General features: G+C 42.1%; 1 protein-coding gene across 4 annotated transcripts in view; it reads right to left on the bottom strand.

The window, feature by feature from the left end:
- The window catches only part of EYA2 (EYA transcriptional coactivator and phosphatase 2), an 82,191-nt gene that overhangs the window by 20,874 nt on the left and 37,602 nt on the right, over positions 1-23,715 (bottom strand). For 3 of the 4 annotated variants that reach the window (XM_041478825.1, XM_041478826.1, XM_041478828.1), the window contains 5 exons: positions 21,781-21,897; positions 9,298-9,365; positions 7,199-7,376; positions 5,445-5,572; positions 4,895-4,978 (listed from right to left, as the gene is read on the bottom strand). In XM_041478825.1, coding sequence (XP_041334759.1) covers positions 4,895-4,978; positions 5,445-5,572; positions 7,199-7,376; positions 9,298-9,365; positions 21,781-21,897 — 575 coding nt within the window. The remainder of the gene's footprint in view (positions 1-4,894; positions 4,979-5,444; positions 5,573-7,198; positions 7,377-9,297; positions 9,366-21,780; positions 21,898-23,715) is intronic. The other variant, XM_041478827.1, reaches the window with a different exon arrangement.

The raw sequence follows: 23,715 nt of genomic DNA, 5'->3' as shown, positions 1-23,715 counted from the left end.
TGCAGGTTTTTAACGTCCCAAGGTGCCCCACACATATGACTAACAAAATGTAAATAAACACAGCTGAGCCAGTAAGAAATTGGAAGGTTTTCTCATTAAAGAAATAAAATAAACAGATGTCCTTAAGCACTTTGGCTCATGTTTGTCAAAGGAATGGAAAACTCTCAGATGTTTGAACAGCAGTCATGATATAAGGCCACATCTCAAGCGAGAGAAGGGGAAAAAAGCGATGCCCTGGCACTCAGAATTAACTAATAGTTCTCAGGGGAGGCCCCTTTTGATTTGAACCTTAGCAACTTCTACAAATAGTTTTTAACAGCCGAGCAATAAAATGGGGTTTTATTCCTTCTCAGTTTGTAAAGTAGTAAAGGACAGGCTCGGCCATTAGGAGCATGAATCACCAGCAGATTTGATTAAATCCCCATGGTGTTTCAATCAGGTCCTGGCTTTAGGGTCCTGGGAGAGAACAAAGCAGGGGAAAGCACAAGCTACTTGAAGCATTCAGTGAAACCAGGGAAGGGGGGGAAAGAAAGAAATTAAAAAATCAAACCTAGGGTTTTACAAGGATCTCAAGTAGAGTCAAGGAGGAACTTTTCAATGACTTTTTTTTTTAAGTTGGAAATTATAATTCATTCAAAGGAAAACTTTTCATAAGAACATGTAACAGCCAGTGAAAAAACTTTTGAGGAATAAGGTTTCTTAGATCCACAACATCATTTTTGGTGAGAACAAGACAGTCCAGTTCACAGCCAGCATAGAGCAGCTATAACATTTGTTCCAAAGCTAGAAAATCATATTTATGTCCTGTCCTCAACTGGGCCAAGCAGAAACTTTTGCTACTTTCTCCAAAAGGTCCTGCTATGATTGGTGGACCTCTCCTGGGTGACTGGAATTCTCTCATCAGGGAGGCCAAGCCCATGTTTGCACAGGCTGGAAAGCTGAGGGCACCTCCTGTCTCCCCCACACCTGTCTGCTCACGGCTTGAGTAAACCTCATGCTGCCACTTCTGAAACACAAAAGCATTAAAAAAATGTGGCAGTCACAGAAAAGCAGCCTCTGCTTCAAGCAAGCAACTCTGAGGCAGACTGCAAGCCCTCAGTGAATGCAGAGTGGCTTCTCCAGGTAAAGCAACCACAGAGCCCCAGCTCCAGGGCCAGAGTCACACAGGGGAGCTACACCCCTTCCACTGCAGGTCAGCCAACACCCAGAGCATGGCTTTGCATGATTTTAAACCAGGACATAATGTGCTTTACACATTTTTGCAGTATGTTTTTTTCTTAGTTTGAGCTAATTCCAGCTGCTGAACAATCTCAGAAATTGTATGGCTCTTGCAGGGAATTTTATGGAGCCAAACAGGTATCAGCAGGCACTGTCAAAGTGCTGATAAAGATCCAACACAATTCAAGTATTTAGGCTGTCCTATGTGTTCAAGTCTCTAAGCCCAGACTAAAATAAAATCCTTGTCATTTGATTCCAGGAATTTGCAGTATCTTGCATATAAAGATGAGTTTTAACTCCAGTTTTTACGTTACTCACAAGTCACTTGGACACTTCAATCCCAAGAAGTGGGGATGCAACACAGAACAAGAATACACATTCTTGGAACAATACAAAATACTAAGAAATGGTATTGGCTTCACAGAGCTCCCTCAAATTAGGTAGAACAACACACCCACTGCTCTCTTTTTTCCTTGATACCAGTCCTTAGAAAAGCATGAGAATGAAACTGCAGTATAATACTTGAACAAAAGTTTCTGCATGTCTTTCAGTCTGAGAAATTTTAAAGCTTAGACAACACAGGTTATGGAACAAGCTTGCAAAAATCCCAGTTGGGAAAAGAGGAAGAGAGTCATGATTATTTTTGGCACAGGACTGCATGAAATCTCCTCATATTATTTCTGAATTACTACCACCAAACAAGTCTTTCTGTGCTCACCTTGCTTGTCAAACAAGCCCCCTGACTTTTACCCAACTCCTGTGAAAGCCCAGCAGCACTGTCATGGATTTTGAGCCAATTTTCCCCACTATGTTCAGTCAATGATCTGGGGACAAACCTTTTCTGGCATGGCCAAGCCTGCAGCCATCTCCCCATGGAGCAGCAGCTCCATACACACACCTAGGGGATTAAAAAGGCTCCATGCACACCACAAAAAGCCACAAGGGTCTACATTTACTGAGGTCTGTAGGCAAATGACAAATATTCTGCACCCATTCAGTGATCAGAAACCTGCAGAACAGGTTTTATAAACCCTCCTGAACATAATACCCAGGGTTACCTGCCTCTGGAACTTTTGGGGAGTTGCCTTTTCTTGTCACCCTATGGCAAAGAAATGAAGACCAAATTTCTGATGACTCTGCAATCCAGGGGCGACAGCAAAGGGTTAGGGAAGAGAGGACAAAAAAGGAGCAGCCTAGGCTGGGCTATTCATTCATGCTTCAACTTTCAGTACATTTTATGTTTTAAGTGCTATTGGTGCTGTGGGTAGAGTATTTTCTAAACACCTGAGAGTAACTCTCAATGCCCTGAGGAGGCCATATGTATGTTAAGAGCCACAAAGAAAACAAACAAAATTTTCCCATGAAGTCAGGTCAGAAAATATGCATTGAAGCATTAATCATTAATAACATGACTTTTTGTGAGTTCTTTCTCCTATTTTTTTCTTTTTTACCTCATATTTTGGACAGCTGCCTGTTGCTGCCATCACCAAGGAAGGGGCAACAGGCACAACCATTTGTGATTAAGTATCTAAAGAACACAGGAATTTAGACCCAAATCTCTGAAGCTGTGGTTGGTGCTCCTCCTCCATCTTTCAAGAAATATCACCTCAGAAAGAAGTGTTATTATTCAGCTTGGACAACTTTTCAGAATAATTCTTTGAGCACCTGCAGCTCCACTAGTGCAACAGACAGGATGATACTGGGAGATAAATGTTGGCCAGGGAATGGTCAGGACCACATAAACTCACACCTTTTCTGGAGGAAGACAGAGTGAACCAAGATCTCCATGCGTGAGATTTAATTATAAGCATATGCATGTCTAATTACAGGCATGTGAATTCTTTTATGGAGAATTTTGGTTTTGATACTTAATTTACTTGGAGATTAACACTTCCTACACTACTGAAGTAAGATATTCTGAAACTATTAACCTCTGGCTGCTTCACTTGTACTTGATAGTTTTGAATTGTGCTACTATTTAACAGTTCCCAGGACAGCCTGTCTGAGTGTGCTGTATTTCCCTCTTGGTTTAAGGTCTGTTCCAAAGCCCACCAAAGCCTCTGGTTGTCTTTGGATCAAGCCAGCAGCCTATAATAGTTTTATAAGTATTATAAACCATTTCCCTTACAGGAGAGTCCTGAGGAATTTAACACTGATGAAACAAATGAAGAACTGCAAAGAAAAAAGTCCTTCTAGAGAAGTTTCTCAAGGAACCCATCGTAACTCAATAGAGAAGGTGATTGATTCTTCCAAAACAACATTCCTGTTTATATCATTCACTGAATTAGAATAAAGGAAACAGCCAACAGAAGCCCCCACACAGCAGATTCCAACTCTACACCCTCTAAACATGGGCAGGAGGCAGCAGGTGAAGGCATCTGCTTCAGAGGTTCTGTGCTAGGACAAAGCCAGCCCGTTAAGGGAATTCTCCACATGAATTCAGCAGCCCCTGCCCAAGGCTGAGCTCGACCACAGAGCAGATCTGCACACCCTGAGTTTGTTTCCTGATCCTGCCTAATTCTGGTGTTTGTAGGCAGTAGGTCTGAGCTTACACACGCACACCTCGTTCATTATGTTCTCTGGGAAAAGTCACCACTTCAATTACCTCGTACAGCATGGCTCTGGGTAAGTCCCTGCTTGGAAACACGTGCTTGGTTTTCAGAGGGTGCTGCTAAAAGTGTTAGCAGCATTCCAAGTGCTGCAGTAGACTTCCACACCACAAACACCATTTTATATCCTTTACAACTGTGCACATCTAACAGTGAACAATAAATCTATCTTACTAATTACACATTCAGCTTGTTATAACCATCATAAAAAAGTACAGCTGGTAAAGCCATGAAATGATGTCAAACCATATTTCTGCTTTCTGGAGAGAAGCTGGGTTATTTTCCAGTCTCCTGATGAAGCTGAGTGCTCAAAGCCATGTGTGGAAACAGCTGCCAACTATGTCATCCACCTTTAATTAGGTAATGATATTGTCTTTTTTCCTACCCATTTAAAAGTGCTTGACATTCTGTAATTCAAAGTGACTTAGGTGTTTATCATAAAAAGCTGCCTCAGGAAGAAATTGAAGCACATGGTACTAAATCAGAACCAATGTTTTCTCCTTAGCAGCCAAGTTCAGGCTGCTCAGCCACAGTTATCTAAAAAAATGGAATTGCCTGTATTTCAAAGAGGGTAGGTATCTAAAGTACAGCTAAATATGTTTCTGAAGCCCCCTTAGAAATGTGAGCTTCGGCAGCAATGTGGGAAGCACAGCCAGTTCTTCATGGCAACCCAGACAGAGGAACACAAAATCTCTCTTAAAAAATTGTCTGAGATTTGTAAGAAAACACTGGTCTAACAAAAAAAAGTGTTAGCTTATTCAGGCTGGAGTTAATAGAGTCTGGCTGCTGGATGCCCTCTCTTGCAGACAACAGACACTGGAAGAACATCCCAGCAAGTGGCAGCTGAACAACAGCAGCTTTGGAAAAACAAGGGGCTACTTGCAACATGAAAGGGAGCTAAATTAAATTTTCACATGTTCGGAGGAAATACCACAGGACACGTTTATACAAATATGTCTGAATAAAACAGGCAGCATCTGTTTGAAAAGCTAGCTCATTAGCTGCCCCCACAGTTCCCGACGCAATTTGGCTGGACAAGCAGTAATGCTAAAAAAATTAAATTTTACCTTCCCATATCTGGATGCAAAGGTTCCCGTGAGTAAGGAGTGAAAAATAATTATCGTCTCATCCAAATCCCATACAAACACACGCTGTGATGACAGATGGGGTGGAAAAAAGAAATATAGTTACATATTAAGCAACTGCAAGAACAGGTTCAGTCAGGAAATATGTCCTGTTGGACTACAGATTTTTAAGATCTCAAGCCATTTGGAGCACTGACTGGATGTTGTGAAAGCAGGCAAAATGAAACATCAGGAATTTTGGAACTGCCATCCCAAGAGCCTGCTCTCCTAACAACCACAGAAATCCCCTGTTGCCTATCAAGTCAGGGGAGCAAAACATCAGACATACAAAAAACCCAAAGGAAAAAAAAAGGGTACATATGAAGAATAGTTTGAGATGTTGGTAACACAGAAATTGAGCAATTGTTTTTACTACTCGTGCCTGCAGGTTCCAGTTGTATTACTAATTTTGTTCTGTCTCTCAGATTTGCTAACAGAGGCAACTGCTCATCTTTGCTGGATGTACCAAAGGAATATAAATTGAAGTTATTACCTCAATCTCACTGTCAGCAGTAGGGGAAGGGTCGTTGCTTCTTTTTGACCGGGCTCGTACCTTGCCATCTGACCCTCTGTGATGTCTGTCTGTCTCCACATCTTTTGCTGGTGTTGTTGAATATTCCCCTATTAGGAGAAAGAAATTCCATTGCAAACCTAAATTTTGCATTGCGTCACTGTATTTAGAGCATGAAACTTTTTACTGAAAAGCAACAGAAACACTGTGAAAACACCATGAGAAAATCTTATTCTTTTCACACCAATAGCTAACAGTGTATGACAAGCAAGTTTTAATTCCTAAGATTTGTTAAAACAATTTCAAGAATTACCAAAACTGCATATATAAGTTTTAAAAAGGACATGTCACTTCAAAAAACCTTATCAAAATTTTCACTAGAAAGAAAAAACCTTTGGAAATTTACTCCCCCCCCATTCTTTTCAAAGACAGAAATTAGAAAGGCAGTAGAAACAGAATCCAAGACCAATTACACTTCTGAAATATTTTCTCAAAAAACTTTTTTTTAATTTAATGAATGTGAATTATTGAAACTATACTTTCAACATCAACTTATATTTAAAAACACAGAACTAACCTGTTGAGCCTTACCCCATTTCTCAGAGGATAATATTTTAGAAATAACTGAGAAGACACAGTCAAAAGCAAACTTCCCATGTATAAAGTATCTGTTTTGATTGGCTTGAGTTTCACAGATCTGTCTGGATTTCACTCACCTTACATTACAAATCCTTTTCAAACATATTTTTCTTTACACCTTGCTAAGATGTGGCCTCTGCAACTTCCTAGAATAACCATACTCTTCTTCAGAGAAGCTGGGATTGTGCCTAGGAAGCCTTTTAGAAATTATCCTTTCTCAAAAAGGCTGAGATAAGATCTAAGGAACTGAAAATCCTCCAACTGCTTTTAGAGCAGTCTGTGATCACTCCTTTTTAAATAACAATACTAGTTTATTTTCCTTTTAGAGCAACCACAGATGTTCAGATTTGTTTTTTAAGTCAGCAGACCTTCAGTGGGTGTGTACTGTGATCATCCACAAATTGTGTGGTGTTTTATATAAATGTTATTGCACGCCAATGAAAACTAGCAGGGAAGTGATATCTGAAGATTGCTCTTGAACAGGACACTGGGGGATCATAATCCACCAGTAATTCCATAAACTACTTAAGCTTTGAAACTTTAAAAATTAGGCATTCAGAGAGGACACAAATTTTGAAGCTTTTTTTTGGCGTGGAATTCATCTTGAACTTTCATATTAAACACACAGTTTGTGTAGATTTTTTAAAGAGGGACTTTCTCTTGATGTTGTTATGAATGCACAATATTACATGTTGTTGTAAGAAGTGAATATAATCCTTGACAAAGATATGGGCTAAGAAGTCATCAGACACTGAGGAACCTGAGAATTTTTCAGAGCACGGCTGTTTGTTTTGAATTCATTGCCATCCATGTCAGCCCTCAGTGCTGCTCTGGGGTTGGTATGTCATTGTCATTGTCTCATTTCCTGTACTACCTTAGAGGAGATCAAACCTCATATACTCACAAAACCAACACAGGATGGTTTTAGAGAGCTTGGACATTCCAATCTCTTCCCAAACCCGTGTAAGAACTGTTCAGTGCTAGAAAATCTGAGTTATCAATACGTATTTTATAAAAAACTCCAACAAGAAGAGGATAGCGTTTATGTCTCCAGATGGCTGAGGCTGCCAGGCTGGGAGCACAAGAGAGGCACCTACCAGAGAGTGATTCTGTGCTCTGGCTGGTGATGTTGTGGGAAGACTCCTGCAGGGAGTAGGTGGAGGTGGGGATGGCCGAGGGGCTGATGCTGTTGGCAGACACGTACGGGGAGCTGTAGGACGAGCTGTAATACTGAGAGTACTGGCTCTGAGGGAAGCTGGGATACGAGGAATATTCCTTGGAGGGAGAAAAAGAAACATCTAACTGGCATGTATCTGGTTTTATCTTACAAACAAGTAAGCCACCACAAAAGCTGTGTTGCTTGTGCACGCAGCAAGTCACGGCTTGGGAATATTCCACTGAAGAACTGCACTCACTAGGAAATTACATTTCTGCTTCTCACAAATATGCTCCTATTTTATTATGATAGACTATCCAACAAGAGGTCAGAAATCTGGCAGGTTCTGGGGTTTTTGATAGGATTTCAGTTATCAATGCTGACACATTTTGTATTACAGAGTTCAACAATTTAATGCAAGAGTGAAGTAGGGTGGCTTTCAGAAAAGGGCCATGATGGAACACATAACCTTTGCAAACAATAAAATACCTAAGAAATTGCAAGAGCAGAATGAATAAGTGAGTGAGGGAAGGAGCAAAACAGGTTACATTTTCCCATGATCAGCAACATCTTCTGATCAGCTGTTAGGCTAAAAAAATAGCAATTTTTGTAGCAATGCTCACAACAGTCTGCCCAACTATCTCAGCAATGAATAAATGCCTGAGTGTTCTTGCCCACCTACAGAAAAATTAAGTAAAAATATGAGGTGCAAGTGACCTTGGGGAGCTGAGGTATCACAAAACTCTTTGCCTTGATTTTAAGGCACTCAGAGAAACCCCATACCATTATCCTTGGATGGTTGGTGGGTGTATTATGAAAAGCAGGACACTAGAAAACATTATAAAATGCATCTCTGAACAATCAAAGCATAAAAGGTCTGTTTCTTTATTGTTTTAATTGCAACTCCTGTCATTGTCCACTGAATTTGCTTTTCCAGACAGAGAACTGTGTTCATGCTCTGTGCATTGTCTTTGAGCAGAAGGCTTTTATTTCCTCAGAAATTATAATTAGCCTCTGGTATTAAATAAAATTAAATAATAAATAGTCTTTAGAAAGACTAAAAGCACTTTCCTCCTTAACAGCTTACATCTTTGTCTGTGACAGCTATTTCATTAACTTTCAGTCACCAGGGAGCTCTCAAGAACAAAGACTCAAATTGTCATAAGAACAATTAGACTGAAAAAGAAATGAGATAATTTCATTGTTTTCTCCTACAGAAGATTACAAAATAATGAAAAAAGCCCAACTTTCCCCCCCTGTTTAGGCAACCTCCATACTTCAATCAAATGCACTTCTGTCAGTAATGCTGATGTTTTAAGCCCAAACTGCAGCAACAAAGAAATTGCCCACTGTTGCCATTAAAAATACAAGTAAACAATCACCCAACAAACAAGGAACTGACATTACTGGCCAACCAAAACACATTTTCTGGGACAGTGTACTCATTTGTTTGCTCCAAACAAGAAGAGCCATTTGCTACTGGAAAACATCTGTCTTGTGTTTTATTTATACACACACATTTACCAAGGTATCTGAGGCATGGAGCCCACGGACAGGTGTGCTCTCAAAGAGGGAAGTGCACAGACAGCTCAGATGGCTCAACATCCACCAGGAGCTGCCAAGGCCTCTCTCAGATTGTTCACACTTACTGCACAGTGCCAGCACAGAGATGACAGGACTCTAGAAGCCATCCCCTCTGGAGAGGATGCACAGCACAGCTGAGAGTTGTAAAATGGCAGAAGAATGAGGAAATTCTTGGCACTGCTACAGCAGCAAGTCAGAGACTGCCAGGGCACCCTGCTCCTGCAAGGACTGCACTCTGTATGTGTGGACTGAGACACATCATAAAATTAACCAGGATATCCTGAAGTCCAGCAAACAGACAGGCTCCAGGAGCAGAGCAGAATGGTGCTCAGCAAAACACAAAGCAACACCTTCCTTAAATATATGTGAACACAAAAATAATCTATCTGATCTATAAATCTTCCAAGTGGTTTAAAATAAGTGATAAGGTTGCCAGCAATAGGTGCTGAACCATACCTGATGCACAGCACTGAATCCTGCAGAATTTGTCAGGCCATTGGCTCCCTGGTAAATCCCTGTTGTGCCTGAGGGAAAGAGTGTAACAGTCATAAAATACACCAGCAATCAGTGTAACAGGGTATGTTAATTCAAGTAATTTCCAACAGGAAGTAAAGTACCAGCTCACTACAAAAAAAGTATGGCACAAATCTGAGGCTGTAAAAACTTTGGGCTGTTACTGGGGTTTACTGACTGAAAGGCATTCATTACATGCACTAAAACACTGATTACTGGGCTGGGAAACACAGCTGGAACACAAGGATTCAGCCCAGATCTAAAATTCAGTTACTTTTTTTTACAATAAGGAATGGAATAGTATTTTTTATCTTCTCCTCCTGTAGGAAACCCCTCAGATTACACACACACTCTCCCACATGTGCTGTTTCATGCATGGGTATCCTGGCATCTGTCCTAATTGATCAGGTACCCAGAAGTTTTCAGAAGAAAAATCTTGCTATTCCCAATGTGAGAACAATATTGCTGAGATTTCTGGGACAGCAAGGAGCAAAAATATTTCTTCCTCCTGGGATATCAGGAAGAGAAAGGATGGGCATGGTTCTTTCCCAAGCAAAGCAGCTGATGTTCAGCCAGGCTCCCTCAGCTGGAGGAAGCACCACCACAAAGATTTTGTTTGGAGAAGTAAATGTCTAGGTAAGATCTACAGGACTGGTCTATCTTTGCCTCCCATCAGGCCAGAGTAGCAGAGCCATAAGCTCTCCTCCCCTATCAAGTTTTAGCCTTGATTTAACCTCACTCTATGCTGGTTTTGATTTCAGCATTTTCCATTTCACATGGTGTGTCAGAGAGGTATGATTTTGGTGCTGCCTGGCTGCACTGGGCTCATCTTGGCTTCATTCTGTCACCTCAATGTACCACCAGACCGAGCCTAATCAGACCTTTGGCCTTTCTTTCTCATCTGGCTTCTCACCATGTGAATGACTTTGAGCAGTGCTGTTTTAACCATATGACACTCTGCACGTCTTCATGTGGCAACCATCCTCCGAGGTTCCACTTGCTTGTTTTTATTTTAGGACACCAGATTAGCTGGGGAATGGACAGCTGAACAAACTCCACTCTGCCAAGTACAGATACAAAGCACATGCACTGAGAAATAAACCTCAAGCCAAAAAGAAACGAGAGGACTCTGCCCTCCTGAACTAATTTGTTGCCACATGTGGCTTTAAAAAGAAAATAGCAGAGAGGAAGAAAACAGAGTGCAGGTGACTGCCAGGTACCTGGAGGCCTGGGTCTCCCCCAGGCCCAGAATGTGCTGCTGGGAGCTGAGCCAGTGCAGGTGGGCTTGGAGATGCCTTCTCCTGGCATTCCTGCCTTGGAGGCAGCTCTGGGTGGATCAGTGTCCAACCCCTCCTGCTTCCAACAACCCACATGGGGAGACTGCCCAGAGCAGCATCCCAGAGACAGCAACACATCCAGCTCCTGGCATTTCCCCACTTCCCACCCGTGACAGGCTTCTGCAGGCTTGCCAAAAGTCCCAGGGATGCAGCAGTAGCAATATATTCCTGTGGTAGCAGCATTTCTCACCACTCTGAAGGAGAGTAATAGAGCCCCAGTGCTTACAGGCAAAAACAACTTCCACAGAAGACAAAACAGCTCTTGTACACCAGAGCTCGAAACAATACAGGGGGGAATTTTTGATTTTCCTAAACTGTCATTTAGAAACAATCCATCATCCTTTATTAAAGCTGTCAAGAGGGGGATGAGTTACCTCGAGGGACTCACGCTTTATGTGTAAATTGTGATGAGAACATGTTTATTGCTGTGCTACCTGCACATGATACTGCAGCTTCCTGGTTTCCAAACAGTCAGAGAGAGTGAGGAAAGGAGGGATTCACACAGCTGGATTAAAGAACTTACTCAGAACTCTGTACCAGCTGTGAGGAGCGAGCGTGTCCATGCACACACAGGTAAGTGAGCAGGGAGAAGAGGGCAGGAATGTGGGGATGAGAGGATGGGGAATGACTCCACAGCTTCCCACAGTGCACTGTGACTGGACCCGGTGGGGTGAATTTTACACTGGGATTTTGTAAATTATTTTTTTGACACTATGGCTACCCAAGTTCAGGTGTCCCTAGAGGCCAGTGCAGGCTAGCTCCCTCTGCACAGGGGATTTTCCAAAGGAAGGACAGATTTTTTGCCCACATACTTGAATATTTGTGGAAGTGCTGAAGACTGCTATTCCCTATAAACTGAAGTTCAACATGTCACCTCAGGTTTTTCTCTTCTTCTGGCTCCTGTCATTGTATCCTGACCAAGGAGCACTACCATCTCAGCATTGTTTGTCTAAACTGAGATCAAACACAACCTTTTTCCTTGCCCTCCAGCAGTGCATTCAGAGATTTGAATGCCCTCCCCACAGCACACCTTGAGAGCTGCTAAGCTCAGGATGTCTTGGCAGCTCAGTGTTACAGCAGAATAATTACAGATAAGGACACTGGAGAGACCCAAGTCAGTAAATACTTGGAATTTCTTCCCAGCTGAACAAGGATGAAAAGCTAGGAGGAAAAAAAAAATCAATTATCTACATGGAAAAGAAAGTTCTTAAAGATTCAGATTCAGCAATATTTGTCTTGGGAACTATTACAGCTCAGACCCTGTTCCACTTCACAGGGCAGACTGGAGACCACGTTTTCAATGATGCTCCCTCAGCTCAAATGGCAGGAAAACAAACAAGTGCCACAGGCAATGGAGCCAGAGATAAACCCTCTCTCTCCATAAACAGAGAATGAGGCCTGCAGGTCACAATTTCTGTGAGCAGCCTTGTAAAGTTCAGCAGTTCAGAACACATACCAGAACCAGCCCCAAATGTTTGCTTTTCCTCAGTAAGCTGTTGGTAGGAAATAAACACTTCCACAACAAAATTAATTCTGCCAGGTGCAATTTCAGTTTTGCATCAGTAAATTTTACACTCAAGAAACTGGAAAATTATCAACAGATATTGCAAATTAGCCCTATTTCCCATGTAACCATTTTCCCCTCAAACACTTTCCTAAGTAATAGCACTTCTTGTAATATTCAGAGGAAGACTGGAATGAAGTTTGAAAGTGGTGCTATGTGGAAGGGGGCACTTCTAGGAAGTCCCTTGGTAAGCAATGTACATGAATGGTGGTCCCCTCTCTCTTCTGCCTATTTCTACAGGACTTTTGCTTTCACACATATTGGCTTTTTTCCACGGACCCCTGAAGACAACACACACTCTCAAACTGAGGCTGGTTTTACATTTGCAATACTGTAGAGGTGGGAGCAAGCGATTTGTTTCCATCTATCTTGGTAGCTCAATGCCAAGTAATTGCATCCAAACTCCCTGCAAATCAGAAACAAGCCCAGGATCTCCCCCTTTGGATCTTCTCCATATGGAATATGGCTCACATCTGTGTTCAATCAAGCCAGTTGCTAAATGTCACAATGCCCTCATTCACAGGTAGCTTAAAGAACATTTAGCTCATAATAAAACAATCTGAACTCTGAAGCAGAACAGCTCTTCAGATGTGTGGCACTGTAAGTGCTCCTGTGAAGTATTTCTATCACAAACACACTCTCATGGAAAGACACTGCATGAAAGGCATCCACATGCCAGGCAGAGCCAGTGCCACGATTTTCCCTTGATAAGTAGATGTGGCCCTTCTCTATGTGAGTGTCCAAGGGCAACATGTACAGAAAAACTCTTTGTGAGCTGATTAATGTTCTATTCCTGCTCTCAAACAGATGGATTTCATTTGCTGTTTTCCCTTCATTCCCATTTTAATTCGAGCATTCCCAAAAAGCCTATGCCATGGTCAATGATCATTTCAATGGTGCGTGATCTGGCCTGCAAAAACTTCCATACCAGCTTCTCACCCTCTACATCTGTCTTTCAGTCACTACAGTACAGGCTGCATTTCTTCCCCTCCTTGCCAGGTATGAGCAAGTAAAGAAAAGAAAGGAATATTCATGGTTATTTTCAGTGTATTCAGAACTAAGTGCTGGCATTGCTAAAAAAAAAAAATTCTTTTTTTCAGCTCATAAATGCACAGAATGATACAGGAATACTGGTGTCTTAGGGAGTGGTGATTATGAAGACAGGATGGGCCTGTGGTGTAGCTCAGATCAAAACCACAGCAAGCTTTGAAAATCAGGTTTGTGTCCCTGTCTTTCACACGCCAGAGGGGCCCTGGCAACAGGGAGGTGTTCTCCAAGCCTCCTGTACTGCTCAAAAGAGAATAAACTGCTATATTTAGAAGAACAGATGGTTTGCACTTCCAACATTCAATGAAATAGCCAAGAGTCAGAGGAGGAGATGGCCAGGTCCAACACAGCGGGACAGCTTCAGTGTTTATCACAGCTCTCTGGGCAGCCAGCTGTGAGCCCAGGAACACTGAAAAGATGCAACACTGAGCGTGGCTACCACAGGCATTTCTGAGTATGTTTGGGTCATGATTTAAATCCCAAAAAGCAGAATGAGGAAGCTCTGACCTAAGCATTTCCTCTAACTCTTAGATGAAACACACAATGGTTCCACAGAGAGCTCTCTCAAAGGATTTAGGACCATTTAGGACTAATAAAATAAATGCCTGCAGGGGTCAGCTGAATTGCATGGTATTTTACAAGCCTGCACACAATGGCTTGTGCACTCTGACATCATCAGGCTGTTTTCCTGCAGAAAACACTGCTGGCTGTGGGTGATGAAGGCAAAGGCCCCAATCCTCCTCCCTGCACAGTGTGCTTTGCTCTGTGCTGTGAACAACATCTGCCTGAAGACTTCCATGGTCATTCAGAGAGGTTCTTAGCAGTGCTTTAGCTGTCTGACAAGCTAATGTTTCCTGCAGTAAATACTGCCTTCTCCAAGCTGCTACACTTTTAGTGAGAGGTTAAGCACTCATCAAAATTACCTCCCACCAGCTATACTCTAGTGCCTTGTAAGGTTCCAAATCCTACAACATCTGCCTGCATTTACTGGGCAAGAAGACTCATAAAACCTTGCATGCTTGTCAGCTGTGGAGGCATTTCAAGACTATCCAACCTGTTAAAGAAGAAGAAAAACTCAACCCATATGTACTTTGCAGCAGATTGCTCAACTGTTTGCCATTAGGTGTAATGAACCCTTCCCCAAAAAGTCTTGTATTTCTGTCTGGAAGGGCTCAGACAGTGCAGGGAAGAGCATACTGCATTAACCTAGATGAAAAGTATTATTCTACAACGTTACACCACTTGACATCAGCAGTGTCTGGTAAAGGACATTGCTCCCAAAAGCATTTGAACACCTCCTGCAGATGATACTCTCAGATACAAAACCCATTCTAAGTAAGTCCATTTGTCTCCCATCACAATCCCATGCAGTCCTGTCAGCCTGACCAGGTGTTTGAGGAACTCTGAATGATACAAAGCACATTTCACAGCTCAGCTTTTCTGAGTCAAAGCTCTTCCCCTGCTCCTGGGAGCACTCAACCCACAGAGCCTCAAAGAGCTTTAGTAAGTGATGACCAAAGCAGCTTTAAAAGCCTGGCTTTTACCATCCTTTTGAGCTTGCTCATCTGTATAGCTCAATCCAGATCAACAATGGTGTTGAAAGTGCTGGGATGGTTTACAGTTACTCTCAGGATTTGAACCATGGGAAAGCAGTTAGATTTTATTGTACTCTGAGAAAGTGTTTTTAACCACTTCTATCTAACAATGCTACAGCTACAGAAGGAAATCACACTGGACTGTCTTCAAAAACAAATCACAAGGGAATGTTCTGGGCCAAAAAGGGAACATCCTTACAGCAAGGATGTAGACTGTTTCTATGCAATGCCTTGTTGAAAAAAACCCACAAAATGGACTTTATTTGGGTGACTCCATGGACACCAGAGAATAAAGATTCCTCCAGCTGCAGTTTCATCCTGGACACAATCCTTCACTGATGGATAATAAGACACTATAAAGGAAATCTGGATTTGCCACCTCCTAGGCTAATTAGTGGCCACGAACCTCCAGTTCCCAAGTCAGCACTTAAATCTAAGCAGCCTTGTCACATCTACTGTCATGCCACTGGGGACAGAAACTTGCCCTGTCAGCACAGTGTCATTTAGCAATTCTCTTCCTTTTGAGCAAAGTAAATCTCCAAATACCAGGGGAGAAGAGGGAGCTGGTCAGCACATCTCCACTCTGACCCATTACTTAGGATCCCTGTAAGTCTCGACTGAGTCCTGAGGCTTTTCCAGCCTCCATGCACTGCTTCACTGCTGCAGAGGCTCCAGGAGAAGAACCACAACAGAGAAAAATGGAAGAAACTTGACAACAGGAGAGCGATCCTTGTCCTGGTAATGACTTCTCAGCATCAATAAATCTGCCAGTTACAGACCTTCTAAGTCAAATTTTCATCCTCCTCTTTTGTGCTAACTCAGTGGGCTCCTTTTCAGACAGTGCAGGTATTCTCACACTTCTAGAGGTCACAGTGACGCAGTGCAGAAATAGTGTTTAAATCCTGCCAATATAAACAGAAGGGGCATCCAAACTACATATAAAAAGGTCCATGAAAGAGTGTTATCCACTGCCAGCAGAGCAGTTCAGAAGCTCCTGAGCTGCACAGCCTGTGCTGACTCAAGCAGGGTCAGGCTGAACTTGTCCACAAACATCATCCCAGTCTCTCATCCAGTGACTGAATTCTGTTTTTTCCACCACAGCATTACCTCACACAGTGCTTGGAGATAAGATACAACAAAAGCAGTACCAGTACTGCACAGCATCATGAATCTGATGTTTCCTAACTTTCAAATGCTTGACTATGCAGGTATGATGTTTCTTGATACAGATTTTTACACGTAATTTTACACTAGTTCTTCTATTGCCTTCTAGACATTTTCAAAATCATTAGGTAAACTGAATCAATTATTCAGCAAAGCTTCCATAACATTTTAGCATATTCTTTGCCAATTGCACTGTAAGCTGAATAATCAAGGCCAAGTTCATGATTTCCCAAGCTGTTACTATCCTATGTTTTTGGATTTTTTTTATATCCTACAGAAGCAATGAAAATAAAATCCACAGAGAAGTCTCTATGACATCCAAACATCTCTGACTGTTTTCTGTGTTGATTTTGCTCATTAATCCACATTTTGAGATTTCTATCTGACTTCCACCAATGCTCCCAAGACAGTCAATCAGCATGTTAAGGAAATGTCACTTCTTTCTTCTCTGTAGATTCCCCCTTTCTCACCACACAAACTTTTCTCTCTATTTTCCTTATTTTCCCTTTACTACTGCCCCTACCTTACTGCTTCTCTCTGTCACAGCTGCTCCCATCTCCCCAGTGCCACCCCTGCAAGCTTGATGACAAAGTCACGCAAAACTCTCAAGGAGACACAAGACACCTCCAAAATAAAAGCTCTGCCTCAGAGAAGATTCCTGTTTTGACTGTGCCAGTTAATATTTAATTTCCACTAAATGGCAAGAGGTAGAGCAGAGCTTTCCCCTTGGCAGCAGTAGCACAGGTCCTTGCAGCCTACAGTGCATCACTGTCAACACCTCTGCCTCTCCCACGGACTTCCCCTCTCCTAGAAATCAGCTCCTTTTAAAACAAAGTAAATGGAGCACAGTCAGCCCCTGGTGTTTAAAAATCTTTGAAAGGGAGGCTGTGCTGTTATTCTGAGGAACCTTGTATTTACACTGCAAAAAGTGAGGTCTGACCCCTCCTGAAGAGAGGCCTCTCCCTGCTGAACCCACCACGGAGTGGAGCACAACTTCACTGCCACGCTTTGAGACTGCAATTAATGCAAACCAGCTGCCAAGCAGAAGCTTTTGAAAGAGGCTGCTCCTTTTCTACTGAGGTTTTAATTTTATCAATCTAAGGCATCTGAGTGACAGTCTGCTGAGAACATGCTCTCACTTTCCTTTATTTTTGGGACTTCACATGGATTCACGATCTGGATGCCAAGGTGTGATCCACATTTCTCAGGTGTAGATTGAAATTTCATCACTATTTTCATCACCAAGCACTTCAAGAATCAAGTTTAAAACTACACATGGACTTCCTTTGCAAAATTCATGCAGGCAGAGGTAACTGTTCACACAAAATTGGTATTTATGACCTCCTATTGAATTTTTTAACACACAAACTGGCACACAGTTGCAAGAAGTTCTAGCGTCTCTTGGAAAAAAAATTCTAGATTATCCAGACATCAACAAGGATAAAAATGTTTTCAGCATAAGAAAACATTTTAATTGATTAATTATGCAGATTTTACTTGTTCACAGGCCAGGAGAACAATTCATAACCAATTCATTCCACAAACATAAGCTATATATATATAATTAATCCATTTTAAATCAGTGTTGCACAAAAGAAATGCTAATTTTTATTCATTCACTAGTTCACAGCTCATCAGAAGGGCTCTGCAAAGAAAATAAATGTTCAGCAGTAGCAAAGAATTTCACTGCATAGGTCTTTGGTCCCAAATTTATGTCTGTCCCGAGCTCAACACTGTTCTGCAATTCCTTGGCAAAGGAAAGTTATCCCAGTTACATAACTGATTTTTCCTTTGTAATGTAAAAAGTATTTTGTGGGTAGATAGATTTGGATATTAAAAAACCCCAAAAAAGCAGTCAAATCTTTTCCTGCCCAACAACAGCATCCACAGTGGTCTTTGGCCACAGTTTTAACTGTTGTGCAACTTCATAGTTTCATGCCAGCTGTCATTTCAGCAATTATAGCTGAAGAGCAAGGCATTGTCTAGGAATTAATGACAAGCTGAGAAGAGATGGCCTAATGTGCAATCAAGGGGTAGCACATGCTCTTGCAACCACAGGAAATGCTCTATAGGCTGGCTGTTATTGCACTCTCTGCAGAGCTGATGGATTTCTGGGCTAGCTAATGTGCTGGCACAATTTTCTCTTTGTATTTTACATAGCTCACTAAATGCTAAGTTCCTTATATTCCAAAGATTTCTCCCCCACCCTCAGCAACAAGCAGCCTCCTCAGCTGCCAGTTAAGACAGTAAATTTTTGGGGGCAGAACTAGAACATAATCTTTGTGTCTCATGTTCAATTTCTATCATTGAATAATAATTTTACTAGAAGTCTGAGCAACTCACCGAATGGCTAAATTTTCAGAAAATGTAAACTTAGAAAAATGTGTAAAAAAAGCAAAAATGTATTTCTAACATCAAGCCCAGGGTGTTTGGTGATTTGGTGCTGTAATTGAACACTTACATGAGGATTGATTAAGAAATGAAATGGACTTTGAAGAAACATTTCTTTCCCAGCATGACAAATTTACCACTTTAAAGGCAAAAACCTAATGCAAGCTGTTACCTCCTCTCCAGATTAATGACTCTAAAAGTGAGTGCCATCCCCAGACTGGCCACATGCATATTTCAGATCTCTTCATTACGAAACAAATAATTTTCTAAGTGTAGTAATGACATGGAACAACCCTGTACACAGCACAGGTTAAAAAGAAAAAGAAGAGAGGAAAAAAGTCACTCCTTCAGAGCAAATATATGAATACTCAATTTCAGTCTGAATGTTACTTGAAACCTGATGATATCCAGTGTTACTTGGCAATTAAAATCTTTATTTTAATCCACAGCACCTTTGCAATACGGGGGGGGGGGGGGGGGGGGTGCCCTTTTTTGGGGGGGGGGGGGGGGGGTTGTCACTTTTATGAGCTATGGAACTTGCTAATCTCATTTTCTATATTTGTATGTATGTGTGACAAATTGCATTAGCTGTTTGGCTAACAAACTCTTCCACAATCAATTTAGTTTCATGCGAGGGAAGCATGAAAATAGATTTCCCCTTCTGGCTGGTTGTAAAATAGCTCTTTTTCTTTACTACTTACTGACCAAAAGGATGTTATATCTTCATTCTTGCTCTTTAGTGGATCCTGTCCTCGCTCAAGGACCAGGATACAACTGACACCTGGAGCTCAGGATGAAAAGCTGAATGCTGCCCCTTTACACCTGCATCACCTGTGTTTGTACTGCAAACAAACAGACCTGAACAGGGAGCAGAATCTGGCTTCAGAGGTACCATTTCCTGCTCACAGGCACCCCGGGCTGCTGCCAGCAAACACCAGAGGGAACAAACCAGCACCAGCCATGCTGGCACTTACTGAAGGACAGCACTTGTCCTAGAGCCTGTGAGACACAAGTTTATCACCCAAGAGGTTGTCTATTCCTTGGTGAGTGGTGTAACACCTACAATGGGCACTTATTTGCTGCTGTAACTCACACCTGAGGGGACAGTGAGGAGGGACCACAAGGGCTGAGCAATCTCACCACCCACCCTCACCCACAGATGAGATCATTATGTTGCTCTGGGAGCTGGTCCTCAGTGGAGGCAAACAATACAAACTTACTTCACTTATGTACCTCAGCTATTAACTCTTTACAATATTTGCAGAGAATATCTTAATTTTTCTTTTCCTTGTACTTGATAATAGGAAACTGAGCAGCACTTGGATGTACCTTTTCTTGCTGAGCCCCTGACCATCACCCTCTTCACGATCTCTCTTCCCCCAGGATGCAAAAAACATTTTGTCCTTAAACTGGGAGTTAGAAACTTGACTCTTAAAGCCCCCTGAACTTTTTAATAAAAACATATCGATAAAAGTTTGCCCTTTTGAGCTGGTTTAGCCCATCACCAGCAAAGGCCAGTGGCCCTGGAGCGGGGTGGCACAGGCAGCCATCACCTCCCCACCCCCAAGTGCCGTGGCGTGGGAAAGCCCTGAGCCCACATTCCTCAGTAGCACTCAGCACAGGAAGGCTCCTGGCTCCTCACTCAAACCTTTCACTAGCACTCAGCAAGGTAAATAAACCATACAGTCGGGGAGCTTCAGACTGCTCCTCTCACAAGCCAGCAGAGGAAGGGTGGAAATATTTGTTTACAGGAAGACACATTTAGTCCTGCTCCCTGTGCCTTGGAGAAAGCACCTGCCACTTGCAGAAACTGTTTTCTTTTGTGTCAAAGGCTTACTGAGCTGGCTGGAAGGATCTCCTTGGAATAAGTATGTGAAAAGAAGTGATTTTACCTAATAGCACAGCATGGCCCTAGGGCACGTTCATGCTCACACACACAGCTCTCCTCAGCCTGTCTTGGTACAGCTCATGGCTGTGTCACTGCTGCTGGCAAGTGCAGTATTTTCAAGTGCTGATGCACAAAATTTGCTTGTCTAAACCTCTTGACAACGGGGACACCTTAAAAACCTCAATCCTAATAAAGTTAAGAGTCTGCCCTCTCAAAAGAGCACAAGTGGAAGTAGGACAGGTGAAACCTGTAGGAGTCCAGATGACCAAAAACCCCAATCCCACAGACTTCCTTTTTTTTTTTTTTTTCTTTTGTGCCACATCCAACACATGTGTCTTCAGCATGTACTATGAGGTATTTTTTTTTTTTTTTTTTGTGCCACATCCAACACGTGTCTTCAGCATGTACTATGAGGTATTCAAGCCCCAAAAACCACCTCAGTGTTAGAGATAACGTGCTCTAACAAAACAAGAAGTCTCAGCCAAGGGTCAACTCTTAAGTCTTCAGCTTTCTTAGGTAATATCTGGAATAAAACCTTTCTCTGTTTTCATAACTGTTTAGGATTTTAGTTGGTCTCAGACTTAAAATAAAAGTGGTTGTGTACGCTCACCTTTCACTTTCAGTCTTGAGAAGAATTAAAAGAATTAAAAGATAGTTTTGCAATGGGAACAGCTAAATATAATGTCACAAAAGGGCCTTTTGCATAAAACCCCCAACAATATCAAAAAGCAAAATGATCTCTCTCCCCTTCAACAGCTTCTGTAAGAGTTTGGGAATGCCATGCAACTCCTCTTTGGTTTTCCAACCCTTGGAAATCTCAGAGGGATGAACAAAGCCAAGGCAGAGCTTTATCCTCGTGTGCATTTGTCTCCCCTCAAGCAGAGTCACTCTCATTTTTCTTAGTATCAAAGTATCAGGCTGTTAAATAAATACTAGTAGGGAGAATATGCAGCAGTTTAAGCACAGAGCAGTTTGTTCAGGTCAGCATAAGGCAGAAAGAAGCATAATACTGACAGGACTGTTTGCATGAAGTGTAAAACCACCTTTGTTTTGCTTCCATCAGAATGCAGGAACTCACACCAACACAACAATCCCAGGTATGCAGTCACAGAACTAATTACGAGAAAGAAAACACGATTTCTGCAGAAAGACAAAGCTCATATTGATCATAGATGAAATTCTGCTAGGGCATAACACTGTTAAATCCAGTCCCTCAGCCAGAAATCAATGCCTTGATGAGCAAAACAGATCAAGCAGGGACTTTACCTCCTTCCCTGCGCTGACCGCCTGCACCTAGAAGCTTTCCACAGCACTTGCAGGAGGGGAATGGGTCCAGCACGGGGCTGTGGGGCTGGCAGTGCCCCAGGTGACCCTGTGAGTGCCCAGGTGACCCTGTGAGCACCCAGGTGACCCCCTGAGCGCCCAGCCCTGGTCACTCACCGTGCATCTGGTAGGTGTAGGGCGCCTGTCCCGCCGCGGGCGCGCCGAAGCCGGAGCCGTAGCTGAGAAAGCCGCTCTGCCCTGGCGAGTGGCTCAGGCTGTCCTCTGTCTTAATGCCTTTGGGAGCCAAGAGAAAACATGAGTGCTTGCATGTAAAGATGGACGAAAAGCAAGTGTAGGAATTAACGATTTTTCAGCTGGATTTTAACCTAATAAGCTCTATTTTTTTACACATATATATTAGAGATCTCTCGCTCTCTCTATCTCTCTAATATGTATATGTGATATAGATATATATAAATATAATAAACACACACGTATAGATATAGATAGATGGATATAGATACAGATTATATAGATATAGATATAGATACAGATGATATAGACATAGATACAGATATAGACATGGATATAGATGTGTGTGTGTGTTTCATTATTTGCATTACCCAAACAGGTCTCCTAACAGCCAAACAAATTCATCCCAAATTTATTTGTGATTTATTAGTTTATTTGAGTCAGCTACATCCTGTATCCACAACCAAATGCACTTTTGCTAAGATGGGTAAACAACCTGAATAATACTGCTTTCAAAAACAATTTCTGAACATATAGTTTTGCTGTAGAATTGAAGAAACTCACTGACACATAAACTTCCTGAAGAGTTATCAGATGCAAGCAATGATTAACAATGGAACAGGACCTTCAGCAAAATAAGCTCAAGATTTCTGTTCTCAAAAGAGTTATTTTTACTTGCATTGTATTTTCAGCTTTGGTATCACAACATTTATTGGCAAGTCCTACAGGACGGTTATCATCTACTCAGTTGGATATAACATACAGTTCAGGAACAATAGGTAAGCCCTGAAGCCACAAAAATCTTTTCATTTCTAAAACCAGGCAATTAAACTGACAATTTACAGGAGGAACAGCAATAGTTGAATTAAACATTGCAAGATGAAACCCTTGCTGGTAATGAAAGGAGTTGATATTTTATTCTGAGATGCTGCTGAGATTGTACAGCTGTATTATTAAAATAAACAGCTCAAAGGTGCAACATATTATGAACCCTTTGGGCGTGATCCTTCCCTCCTTTGCATCCTATTTGCACAACAAAAGATGGCCAATGGACACTCCCTGGGTGCTGGGATTAAAAAAAGATCCTGCTAATGTTTGGGCACTGGATTTACACACTTTCCATGCTGTTCTCATCTTTTAGCACTTGTAGACAAGTTGAATTCAGGTGCCTTACCCCAAACACGCTCATTTCTAGCTTAACTAGAAGCAGCAAGTTTGTGCTTGCTCAGGTTTGGAGTAAGCTCTCCTGGATAATGTTTTCTCTAATAAAAATCACTTATTACAGCTTTAGGTGAGAAGAACTGTGATGCAGTTTGAGCACAAGCTCCTAACGAGATGACTGTGAAAGGCAAGAAGTTGATTTGGACAGTGAGGGGACAAATTCTGGTGCAAGTGTGGGACTTCATCACTGCTGGGGAAGAGAGGAGTGTGCAGAGAAGCCCCTCTTCCCAACATCCTGTGCTTTTCTATTCCATCACCACTCCACAGGCCAGCATTCAACCTGCCCACCCCAGTTACAATTAATCTTCAGCAAATGGGCCTCTTTGGAAGCCTAAAAATTGTTGTCAGACAGCAAAATACTTTAGCACCAAATTAATTTCCACATAATGTTCTGTTTTGTCTAGGAACTGGCCGAGTTTTATTTTTTGTGCCTAAAAACAATACTGCTTCATTGTTCTTGGTTGTCAGCCAGGTGGAGTTTTTCATATGCTGTGATGAGTATCTTAGAGAGGGTGTACAGGCTGGGGGAGGGAAACCACTGCTCAAGGATGCTAAGAGGTCACCCACAGGATTTATAAGCAGCATATGGGCCTGACACATGTATGCCCTAAAGCCTCTAGGCAGTAGCAAATGGCTCTG

This window comes from Pyrgilauda ruficollis, unplaced genomic scaffold, assembly GCF_017590135.1.
Source record: "Pyrgilauda ruficollis isolate IOZ18807 unplaced genomic scaffold, ASM1759013v1 scaffold46, whole genome shotgun sequence".
NCBI classification, from domain to species: Eukaryota; Metazoa; Chordata; class Aves; order Passeriformes; family Passeridae; genus Pyrgilauda; species Pyrgilauda ruficollis.
The sequence above is the reverse complement of the archived record's forward strand: the minus strand, read 5'-3'. Positions and strand labels throughout refer to the sequence as shown.